The following is a 12,824-nucleotide window of genomic DNA, read 5'->3' as shown; positions in this document are numbered from 1 at the left end:
AAGCAATTTAACAGTTTATTATTTCAGACCACTGGACTGCTATATGTCAGCACTGGCTACTGTCATTTATAAAGTTCCACACATGCTGCTTGCTTAAGAAAGTCAGGTCCTTTCTCAAGGCTGATATTTTCAACACTATCAAAGCAAACCTACAAGGCATAAAAAGGCTCTGTATGGAGTTTCTGGGGAAAAAGAAACAACAGCTCCTGTGCCGTTCCTAAACTATTTTAGCTGGAAATTATACCCAAAAAATATTCTTGAGGAATGTGACAGAAATAATAGGCAAGCCATCACTTTCTGAATACTAAATCAGACCTAAACTTACACTTCCAAGTAAATATTATTACTGATGTAACTGATACAGGAACTGTGTTTTGAATGAACAGAAAATTACACACATAAAATGAACTTGTTTTGACAGGAAAAGTCAAAGACTCTCATGAGGAAATTGTATTTCCAAATCCACCCCCTCTCCCTTGCCATAACAGTTCTACACAGAAAGAAGGATGATTTCCTATTATTTCCCTATTATCTGCAAACTGAGAACACCCATCACACCTGTAATCTCAAAAATAGGAAATATAATTAAAACTTTGTTGTCATTTACTGTTATTACATATTCTTCTCTTCCTTTATTTATGCCATTTAAAGAATGGTAAGACATTTATGTCTCTAGTGAGTGAACTGATTATCCTCTACCTTGCGGTATTTTATTTCCCAATGCAGGACGGATATACTGTATCAATGCACAGAGACACAAAGGAAAAATACTTCAAAATTCCCTAGAAGTTGAACTTGTATCATTAATAATGTCTTCAAAGGCAGCCTGTATACGAAGCAAATCCTCTGTCTCTTGAACTGTGTAGATGCTTTCCTGACTGATAGTCTAGAGTACGCACTACACTGCACTATACAGGTAATGGGGTTTTTTAAATAGCAAGTTCTAGACCTTTTTAGTAATATTTCAGCTGAATAACTTTAAAAGCATTTATACTAACAAGCTACTGGAATTTTTTTTCCAAGATCCACTGAATGGCCAACATTTTTATATGTATTACTGATGCAATTTACATTTCCTACTGACACAGGACTTTACTACAGAAGACTAAGAGCTATGATTATCCAACACTTTTGGTTGTTTACATACTGGTTCAGATTATATCACTGGCTTTTTAGTCCAAAAGTGTTATTTTGTTCAAATTAAGTAATAGTTGGAACAGATGAGTGCTACACACCAATTACTCATATCTAACAGCAGGAAACAAACAAAAAAATCCCTAAAAATAACTCTCCCCCAGAACCATTTTATGTGATGAGTAAAAGGTTATTCAGAAAAGTCCACCTTTTCAGTCTTACATGATCCTCATCCCTTTCTCCAAACATGAAATGGTAATATTTCTCTTGAAGAAAGAGTACATTAAATTCAATTTTATTCTTTACACTGTAGTTCAACCCTTAATTTTCCGGATTCAGACATCTGACTTCAAAAAGATTCCTTCCTGTAAGTAGTACCCTTATGCAGACAAGAAATCCTTGGAACTATTTTCAATACAGCATTCACTGATTTTCCCTTCGAATTATCAACACATATGTCAAAACTGAAGTAAGATTTTAAGTTAACATGGAATCTCACAACATCTGCAGACAGGCATTAGAGGTCAAGACCTCCCCCTTCCTCCCGGTCCAGTTTATTCAAGTAAGTGCAGCTCATGAAAAAGCAAGAAAATGGGGAGGGAGGGGGGAAGTCAGAACATCACTAACCTCTACTTGAAACAGTATTGTCTTTTGCTCAGTACACAGGACACTGAACATCTATGCAGTGCACTGTTTGTTACTCTTCACAGCCCCCGGGATAATGAGACACATGTTCTCCTTGTACTATCGGCAAGTGATCAGAAACACTGAGACAATAGGACTAGGCCACTAGTCATGGAAACGCACTGAGCTCCACTGCTGCTGTCTTTTCAGTACATAAATTATGTTATTCTATTCAGCATACAATTCTCCTGACTAACCAACTTTCTTGTATTAGATTTTTTCACTGTATAATTTTAAAAAGCTTTAAACCGTTAAAATACTAAAAATGAGTATGTTAAAGCCTTCAAGGAAAAAATAATTAAATCACAAAGATAAGCTTGACTTACAGTTCGTGATGTCAGGAGGGGCATAACTGTCATTCATGAACATGCTGGTGGGTTTTGCAACTTTCAGATAAACAAAGTCAGATGTGTTTTTTAAGGCAGTCACTGCTTCTTCGTGAGTAACTTCTTCTAAGCAAACACTGTTCACCTAAAGAGAAAAAAATAAACCAATTCTCAACATGGAAAAAGGTACATTTTCACAGGACACTCACTGAAAGCTGTTGGAGCACTCTAGTCTGGCTCTGGTCTTTACTAGGATTCATGTGCCACAGACAATTGTTTATATAAAAGTTACATAAGAGATGCTTCATTGTGCTCTGAAATACAAGACAGGCAAGTCTTTACTCGAGAAATTATAATAAACTGTATTGACTGTAACACGGTAAAGGCAGCACACGTCTTTGGAAAAATGATGGGACAAATACGACACTCAAAATGCAGTAAGTATGCACAATCACAGCACTGACACAATATGCTACTGCAAGCATTAAACAGAAAAAGTTATTCTAGTACAAATAAATCCCACATATTCTTGTCATGACATAATTAAGTTCTAGACATTACAATGGGACAACATAATCTTGCAAGAGGTCAAAAGTAGGGTTCAAAACTTAGAGAAGATCCCAAAGTGACTGGTTTCTGTGCCAAGTAATAAGAACTAGTTTAATTTTACAAGGGAAACTCTATCACTTCAGTTAAAACAAACAAACAAACAAACAATCCTTTAACAATTTCTGTATCATATAAAGCTTTAGCAATTGAGTTGCTGCCCTCTTTTCCATATTCTGAAGAGCGAAGTAACTTCTGCAGCTTGCTCCAGGTAACATGAGAAACAGGGCTTGTCCCTCACTGAATCTGAAGGACCAAAGACACTTGCCTTGGATGACTTCACTTTTTATACTGTGTAAAAACAAATGGGCATTGTCAGCTGTTATTTGTAGGAGGAAAACTCTACTGTTTAAATATATTCTATTTGTACTTTCTAAAAGTTTTCTAAAAAGTTTCTAAAATCCTCTTACTGGTTATTTATTCTAAAATCCTCTTACTTATTTTTATTTTTGAACAGCTTTAAATTCCAGCCACTCCTGATGACTGGAAAAGACATTTTGCAGAGCATTGACAATGCAGTACAACTTAAACACACACAGAAAGTTACATTCTGCCAAATGTGGCAGCTTACCTCTACGTTAGTGGGCAAAGCTTTGACTAGGTGAAATTCAACTAACCAGAAGATACTATAGATGACATTTTACTCCCTTCTTTCCTAATTTAATGAATTCAGTTATAATAAATTAGAACATCATGTTCGCTATATCAAACTCCACATTGCATATGCTCTTTACATCCCCAAAACAGTATTTCATATTGCTATAAAGCTACTTTTATTTTGTCAAGCAATTTTTTTTAATGGCTAAAGTTATACGGGGCAAAGAAATTTGTCACAAAATTCTGATATTTGCAACAATTCCTTACTCCTTAAAATAAGGAGTTAAATAAGTTACAATAAAAAGTTCTATTCCTTAAAACGTTACATGTATTTTACAATACAAGCAAGTTAGCATGATTTTTTTCTTGTACAGGTGACAAATTATAACACTGGAAAGCAGTATGTCATTAAAAACAAGCTTTCCAGTGCTCTTGCATTGCAGGGAAGTCCTATAATCAAAAAACTTCCTATGATGCAGATTTTAAAACCTAACATATTAACAGCATTATCATCAAGCAGCTGGGTCTTGGCTTTGTGAATTTGCATGCATATGAATGTGTGCAGTTAATAGGAAATATAGCGTATTTATGTAGATAGATACAAAAATATATAGTAAACAATCTGTTTTTTCCTCCGAATTCTCATATTAAGCTCTCACGTCTTGAACTGATTCCACGGAACTACATTGTAACATGAAGATCTCATTCATAATACTTAAAAAAAAAAAAAGCAGGATTCTGTATCTGTAAGTGGCGTCAGTTTTCCCAGCTCTGTATTTGTAAGCAACAAACTTATCCATAAAGTTTTTTTTACAGATGGGAAACTGCAATAAACATTTAGTCAGTTTCTTACTGATCAAAGAGCAATAGAGCACATATTCTGCTGTCATCTATTCTGAGTAAAGACGTACTCAGAGATCCTACAGATGTAGGTACTGCCCGGTAGATGTAGGAGGGTGGAGCAGTTACACCTTACAAGAGTTTAGTTTACAGTTCAGACATTCATTCAGAGCCTGGCTCTGGCTCTTGTTTTCTTAGCTGGACAACTACATTTGCAGATGGAATTTAAGAAAGTTCAAAGTTATTTTTACTTTGTGCATAGAAAATTCAACTTTGAAGTATTTTAAGCTTAACCCCCTTTACCCCACCCCCCAAAAAAATAAATAAGTCTACCACACTGAAAGCATTACAAACACTGAAATCCAATGTAAGCAGCAGTTCCACTGCAAGCTGGCAAACCACCAGTACAAGGAGTTCCTTTCTGTTCTTATTATTTGAAAGAGAAACAATCCCATTGTAAGCTGGTTTACAAGCCTGTCACTCAGATCCCAGAAAAATAAATGCAGGCATCAGAAATAGACATATACATTTTGCATGAAACACTGGGCTGAGGAACAGATTTCCTGATAAGAGGGTGTTGAATGCTGCAGATTTAACATTTATCAGTGATTTTCTGGCAATATCAATTTTTCTACCGATTTCTATGAAATAACACTGTACCAGCAGGCTGCTTAACCACAAAATGAATCATGCCCTTACTGTGCTTAAAAGTGAATGACCATTAAAATAAATAAATTAAAAAAAAAAAGCAAGCAGCTCTTTCTTACAGCTAAAAGTTTGTCTCCAATCTGAAGCTTGCCATCTTTATGTGCTGCCCCGCCTTCAATGATTTTGGTTACATAGATGCTGTTGTCTCCAGGTATATGCTGATTTCCCACACCACCGGCAATACTGAAACCAAGACCTGCTTGAAGATAAAGTCATTACTCAAGAAACCTTTTAGCATTCATTATAAGAACCACTGTCCAACATTTACACATACAGAAACAATGCAATACTTCATATATTTTTGATCTCTTCAAGACCCTTTCCAGATAATTCAACTAAATATTTTATTCCCATTTGTAATATACTTTCAAATTAATAGATGTTATCAGAAAAACATTTTTATCACTTGAAAGAAAAATACGCATTCAACAAAAAAAGTTTCAAGACACATGGATGAAAATCCAGAAGCATCCAAGATGCCATTATTTTATCCTTCATTATTCTGCATTTCCTATAATTTTATATACAAGGTACTATTTTATTTTGGAAAATAAATGCAGAAACCCATCATCAACTTTTTCCTTCTTGTGAAACAGAAGCTTTGTATTTCCTACCTACCTTTAGGCCCTTTTACAAGTTTGATTTCCACTACTTTTTCTGTGACTGGTTTTCTTCTTTTGACATACAATCGTACAATTGATCCCGCTTCTTTCAATGCTTCAACTGCTTTACTGTGTGTCACATCACGAACATCCACCTCATTTACTCGTAGAATACAATCGTTAACTCTAGAGACAGAAACATTCATGTTCAGCTGTTGTGTTACAGCAGAGCAGACGAATTAGGAGCCTAATATTTTATCTACAGAATACTAACATTATTTTAGACAGTATTTTGAGCTGAGGTTTGTACAAACTACCTTTAGGGCTATAAGAAAGAATAAAAAAATTCAGAATCTAGAAGACACACAATGAGAACACACTAGTTTTAAGCCATGAAAGGAACAAGCCAACTTCCATTCCTGCTTTTCACAAGCTGTTTAAGGGCTGACCTTCCACTCTATTTAACATGTTGCTATAATAACACTGAGCTCTCATTACAACAAGAACAATGCCTGACCCACCCGTCACCTGGTTCTGCCAGATGTACCTCTGACAATGGGAGGCTAAAATGAAGCCTTGGAATAAGCTTACTAGGACTAAAAACCCTAATGCATCATTTGCACAACAAATGACAGGGCAAGTTTGTGATAACACATGGAAAAAAGCTGGTCCTACAATCAGATGTGTTTTTTTCCACACAGTAATACAGGAATATACTTAAACTGTTCCGGGTTAGAAAAAATAATTAACACAATTTGCTATTAACTTCTAACAGTAGTCTTCAAGGGAAGTTACAAGTATCATTTGCTACCGTGTAGTAATATGCCAACATTTCCTCACTAGGAGTTAAGCAGTAGTATCAGTCCACAAATCAGAAAATGGGGTATACTGGAGAAGGAGTACTCGATTTAAATAAAAAATATTGCCTCTGAAGATGTGCAGTATCTTTGAAAAATGAAGACACTGCATGCCAAGCATAAAACAGGGTTGTTATTAAACTCAACTATCTTGCAGATCAGAAAATCTGGACATAGAAAACCAAGAGCTACCTATGCAATCTAAGCTTTTCCTTTGCATACTGAATTAAGGACACAGCATGCCAAGCATAAAACAGGGTTGTTATTAAACTCAACTATCTTGCAGATCAGAAAATCTGGACGTAGAAAACCAAGAGCTACCTATGCAATCCAAGCTTTTCCTTTGCATACTGAATTAAGGACTATAAAATATACAGCATAATCAATTGATACCACCAAATAGACAAGGTGATAATTATGCTTAATTTACTTAAATGCAGATTTTATTGGAGGGTGGGGGGAAGGGTGGAAATTGGTCCACTCAAGCATTTTTTATTGCTTACAAACCACTTCTGTAAGAAAAACTTACTGACTGTAATATAGCATGATAAAACTACTGGAAGTAACAGAAAATGTTTTAGCTACTGTTTGAAAATATAACAATAAACATTTAGCAACCCAACACAGAAAATCATCATACCGTAATCTTCCATCCTGTGCAGCTGCACCCCCGGCTATAATTTTTGTAATAAAAATACTTGAATCATCCCCAATATGTGGGTTGTCTGTACCACCTGCAATGCTAAAGCCAAGTCCTGAATTTCCCTGAAGGCAGAGGGGGGGAAAAAAATTAATTACACATTTCTTTTTGGGGGAAAAAGATACTCTAGCATATCTATTTGATTCAATATAGAACCATATCTGCATAATTTTCAGGGATAAAAAATGTTAAAGGACACTTCAAGCAGCATACTACATATAACCATTTGTAAGATATAATTATGCTTATTTTCACAGAAGTAACAAGAACTTAAATCATTACGTAACCCTAAGAGATATAGTCCCAACTCCACAGCTTTCTCCTTGAAGTGCACTAGGTAAAAATCTTCCCTGACTAGTGAGCTAGATCTTTGAGATTATTCATACAAATATTTACTTCTCATTATTAGTAAAGAATTATTTTTCCCGGAGAAGCCCCAAGTGATTTGTGCCACATATGTAGTATACCCTCGCAGATGCAGAGATTCAGGCAGACATTTCTCTTTGAAGGCTGCCCTCCCTTACTGCAAGACCTCTTCACCTTCTCAGTAACCACCAGAACTGCACAGGTATCAAATATAACCATTTCTTCCTTTTTGTTAACAGTGCAGCTCCATAAAAGGGAACTGAGATGGAGCTCAAAACTGTAAATATAACAAAGCAATGCATATGTCACTTGTAACCTCAACTGGAAGCCTGAATCTCAATATAAAACTTAGTGGTATAAGTAAACACCTATCATAAATGGCAATACAGGAAATTAAATCATAATTTGTATTATTGATCCCTACAAGCCTAGAAAATAACATTAAAGGCAGTATGTCTCAGGAAGATCCTTCCCCCATTTTACTCTTAATGGTCAAGGATATTAATAAAAACTTCTATTCCTGCTCCAGCAATTGGGTGTGTTTTTATTTTATTTAAATAATCTAAAGGAAAAAAAGGCAGGGGGAGGTGCAAGAGGAAGAATCAAACAGTAAAGATTGGCTTGTTTTGTATTGCCATTTAGCAGTATCAAGGGGCTAATTCTTAGTATTAAAGTATTATACAGAAAGACAGTTATCACATTACCCTTTCAAGAGTAATTTCTTCATACTCATAATCTGCATCCGTGCCATTGACCTATAAAGAAAGAAAACTGAGACTTACAAAGTATTTTACACTTTACACAACAGTTTGCTTGGCTGGCAGTTCACTCCCACCAAATCTCAGCGGATTCAGTGACCACTGAGCTCAGAGGGGACATGGGATTTTCACACTGCTCTGTACATGGATTTCTATGAGTTTAAAAGTCAAGATTTCAGAGAGCAGGCTGCTCTATGCAGATAATCTAGAGCAGGGGCCCTCTTCTTCTGATTGCCAGGAAAAACCACCAAACCAATCAAAATGCTCTTGCGATCCTATGTTCCTCAGGCCGTAAGGCAAGTTGAAATTGAGAAAAAAATAAAGACATCGTGGGCTACAGGAGAAATTACATAGAAAAGAGCAGTTTCAAACTTGCTTGTCATGGAGCAGAGAAAAATCAAAGACTTATGCTTTATGCCACTTCTCACTAGAAATGGGTAAGACCCTTATAAAGCAATGTTTAGCAACTATTTATATTATTCTATTAGTATTTATCATATTATATATACACTAAAGATCAACCAATTAAAACAGGACCAAAAAGAGAAGTTTAGAAGATTATTTCATAAAGCTGGATGAAAAGCCCCAATAGTAGAAGTAAGCCTTGTCATCCGTAAGCCAGAAAGGACATTCTTTGGCATCTACAGAACTGGAATAGAATCAAGTAACAGAAGTAATACATACCTATATTAAGCAAAAAAAATGAAATATCAAATTCTTAACAGTATTTAATATAAAAACATTATAAACATGTTTATGATTACTAGGTAATTATAAAAAAAAATAACATTTTTTAATTACTAAGATATCTTGGAACTCAAATTCATTCCTCCACAGTTACCTAGAGCAACATATACACCATGCAGGTACAGGAAATTTCCTATTTCAAGCCTTTTAGGATGAAATATTTAACAAAGTAAGAAACAGCATTTATACTACTACTTTACAAAGCATCTTGTGTATTCTTAAGATACCTGGTAGTCTTCTGTACTTTTTAATAGACTATTCAAGATTTTAAGGACACAAAACATGCATACAAGAAAGCATTTTAAAAGATCTGTACAGTTTTCTAGCAGAGAATAAAAAAAGGGGACTTCAATACAACCCAAATAAAGTTAAAATCGCATCTACTTGATTCCTTGTATCTTTATATAACATATTTAAAAGCTCCAAAAACTGGACGTGAACCTTCACAGGTTACATACTGTCAAGCTCATTTATCCCTCACTACAGTCCTTCCTCAATTTAGAATTATTCTCCCCTTAACACAAATACCAGCCATGTCCATTCCAGACATAACAGATTATTATCAACTTCTCTGTGCAGTATCTCAAAAATTATCATGTCCTTAGTGGTTTGTTTAATGGAAAAGCTACTGTGGTTTCAACGTGATATTTGTTCATTAAAAAGGGAAGCGGTCTTGACCTTATGAATACATGAAACTGTATCTATTACTACACTGATAAAAGGATCCACTGTGATCAGGAAGTTTGTATGTTAGCTTATTCCTTGAGCTATTTACCTACAAGGATGACAACATGTATTAACTGAACCAGTCATCCAGCATTACAGTACCTGGCAAATGGTTCATGACGACTGATCAGTATGTGGGGTTTTTGGTTTGGGTTTGTTTTTTGTTTTGTTTTGCGCTTTTTTTTTTATAAATAACAAGGACAGATATTTATCTTGTCATTACTGTCAGGCAAAACAAAGCCAATGTTTTGCAGTATTGTTTATTTCTATGTACAAAACTCCAACCCCATTTTGAAATATCATCTAGATAAACAGAAGCAAACAAGAATCTCCACCATTTTTATCTTCCAGTTTAGCTCAGATCTATGGCCTTTTAAAAAAAAAAAAGATACTTTTGAATTTATCTAACAAACATTAGTAGAGACAGGAGCAAGGATACATCAAATGATAAAAATCACTGCCAATTCCACCATTTGCAATGCTCTCACATATACTAAGCCAGGCTTTATTTGCAGGGACTTCCCCTTCAAACACAACCAAGTCATTGTTATGAAAATTTAGAACACTAAAATCTTAAGCATAGCCATTGCATGAAGAAGTGTTTTCATGAGAAATGCAACAGAAATGGCACATTAAATATTAAAGCATCTGCCCGCACAGTTGAAGAAACAGACTGCTCTCTGAACATAAACTCTGGAACCTCAAACAACTGTGGGGTTTTTTGTTTGCTTTTGCTTTTTTTTTTTTTAATATATGAAACAGGTATGTAAGGACTTCAAACTGACCATCAGGACAGCTGGTGAAATCAAGCGCCACAGAGGTAAAGTCAGTGTTATTAAACAGTAACAACAGACCTACACAACAACATACATAAAGCATTATCTTAAGTTATAGCTGAAAGGAAGTGTAGACTTACATATGTTGGTGTCTCCAAAGAATCTGTATTCACCAGCACGGGAGGAGGGTTTGCCTTTAACAAACCAAAAAAAACCACAATTATACAGCATAAGAGAAAGCAATACTAATGGTAATTATAAATATTTAATTTGCTGTGTTTCTCAAAGTTCTATTAAAAGGTAGCCTCAGCTTAAGAACCTCCAGAATTCACCTACTGAAACATTTGTTTCTACCCTGAACTGCTTTTCTTTTTTTTTTTTCACAAAGCAACGCTCTTCAAAACTCCGAGCTCATATTTTATACACAAGTTCTGTCATTTATTATCTTGTTTTTCAAAGCAAAACAAAAACTGAGTCATGTTATCTTTTGATATGTCAGTTACTATAGTACTTGTGGTATGACATTCAGAAGTTGCTTTATCAACCAGTGTTCCTCTTTCTTCATGCCAGGAACACGTTTACCCCACCCCCATCCCCCATTCCTCTTCAACCTGCAAACTGGAAACTTACAGAAATCCAGACTTAGGGTAAAAGGATCTACAAAACTGACTTGTGAAAGCAAATCCACAGCAGACCTTCATCTACCACAGCAGCATGTGCTACCATCAGAAAATTGTAATGGATTCACAAGCAGTAAGTAGTCAGATATTACTGCTAAACATATGAAGTAGTATACCATTCTTGCTAGGCAGGAACTGGTAGAGTAAGCTAATACTTTTACTCTCTGATGTTAATGAGATTTTTCTTCTGCAAAAAATGTGGTTTCAACTGGGGAAAAAAAAAATTTCCATGCAGACTTACGGGATTTATATGCGAAATGCATCCAACTGAACAGATTCCCTATTTTTACATCAAATATCTGCCTTTGAAACAGGCAGCATCTAGCCTTCTCTAAGAACCAAGCAAACAAATGTACAGATATATGAAAGTTAATGTCCTTACTGCTTCCATGAAGTGAAGATTTTTATATATATATATATCCAAATTAAAACATTATTTGTTTAATCACTTATGCGTGTGCATGTGTGTGGAAATAAATTTAGGGACAGCTTAACAGGCTGCATTAAACAGCATTAAACCCACAGACCTACGCTATTCAACTGCATTTTAATTTCAATACCATGACAACCTACTTCTGAAGAAATCATCATTCCTAAAGCTTAAAGTCTGTAAAGATGCTATCAAAAAGGTCCTGTCTCACCCAGCAATTCTCTTAGTAGAAGCATGTACAGAAATCAACTCTTACTAGTATTCCAATGAAAATCTGTCAAAACAATGCTATCCCTCGGATGTTCTGCCATTAAGTTACATTCCAATTTCTTATTCAAGTGAAAATTCTATTAAAATAAGATTAAATGAAAAGATCCTGTATTAAAAATACCAATCAAATTATTCATCACTATCCCTGTAAGAGCTTTACAATTAACACAATTTTAAGAAAACCTAAACAAAACAATGCATTGTATTAATGAGAGCCTGACAAAACATGAGGCATTAGGTTTCTCATCTCCACTGAATCTACAAGAGACCAGTGTATATATATTCATTTCATATTTGTGCAGCGACTGTGAAAAGATTTTTAATTTAGAAACAGAAAACAAAGATTCATTTTGAAAGTTCAGTCACATTCTTGACGTTTCACTCAATTTTTGATTTTTAAATAATATTATTAATTTCATGCACTATCCAAGGATATTTAACAAAAGCTGTGACAGTGTCAGCTGCCTTCCCATGAATCTGTTCTCCAGGCTGACAAGTGTTTTAATGTCTTAAAGAAAGAACTTCCTCCTGCATTTATCCAAATCCTCCATCAAGAAGCAGTAAATTACCATCATTTCCAAGCAGGAAGGAGAATAGCTTTGTGTCAGGCATTCCAAAGGTGTGCCTGGACACTGCAAAGACACAAGACAACATACAAATCAAAACATCAAAGGTTTCTGGAAGGATGACCTAGCATTTCAGTCTGTTTTGCAACAGCTCTCCAAATTACCTAACACTTTCAGGCTTCTGTGCCAGGGCTTGCTCAAATATTTAAAAGCCATTTGACAAGTTTGTTTACAAGCAGACCAAGGGTTTGCCTAAGGGGTAAAAGTGATTAACAAAACACAGAGACGTATCTATTCCTCAAAAATGCATCTGCCAAATTCAAAGTTGATTATAATTTTCTGTGGTATTTTCTAATTGCTTAGAATCAGCAACGATGTAGAATTATACTAACTCCTGCAGACATTTCTATGCACTCAAAGCAAAGGCACAGATCACACAATTCTTGCTTTT

The 12,824-nt window shown here is 35.2% G+C and overlaps 1 protein-coding gene across 31 annotated transcripts in view; it reads right to left on the bottom strand.

The window, feature by feature from the left end:
* Positions 1-12,824, bottom strand: part of DLG1 (discs large MAGUK scaffold protein 1) — a 163,791-nt gene that overhangs the window by 50,649 nt on the left and 100,318 nt on the right. For 15 of the 31 annotated variants that reach the window (XR_008973825.1, XM_057421725.1, XM_057421730.1 and 12 more), the window contains 6 exons: positions 10,568-10,621; positions 8,125-8,175; positions 6,995-7,119; positions 5,514-5,683; positions 4,955-5,094; positions 2,145-2,289 (listed from right to left, as the gene is read on the bottom strand). Coding sequence is in view for 30 of the 31 variants with exons in the window: in XM_057421725.1 (XP_057277708.1) it covers positions 2,145-2,289; positions 4,955-5,094; positions 5,514-5,683; positions 6,995-7,119; positions 8,125-8,175; positions 10,568-10,621 (685 nt within the window). In the remaining variant the exon portion in view is untranslated. Of the gene's footprint in view, positions 1-2,144; positions 2,290-4,954; positions 5,095-5,513; positions 5,684-6,994; positions 7,120-8,124; positions 8,176-10,567; positions 10,622-12,824 lie in introns of those variants that run through there. The other 16 variants (XM_057421726.1, XM_057421729.1, XM_057421733.1 and 13 more) reach the window with 2 other exon arrangements.

The sequence above is a fragment of the Pezoporus wallicus genome, unplaced genomic scaffold (genome assembly GCF_028554395.1).
Source record: "Pezoporus wallicus isolate ANWC-B61680 ecotype Strahan unplaced genomic scaffold, APGP_CSIRO_Pwel_v1 scaffold_7402, whole genome shotgun sequence".
Lineage (NCBI taxonomy): Eukaryota > Metazoa > Chordata > Aves > Psittaciformes > Psittacidae > Pezoporus > Pezoporus wallicus.
The sequence above is the reverse complement of the archived record's forward strand: the minus strand, read 5'-3'. Positions and strand labels throughout refer to the sequence as shown.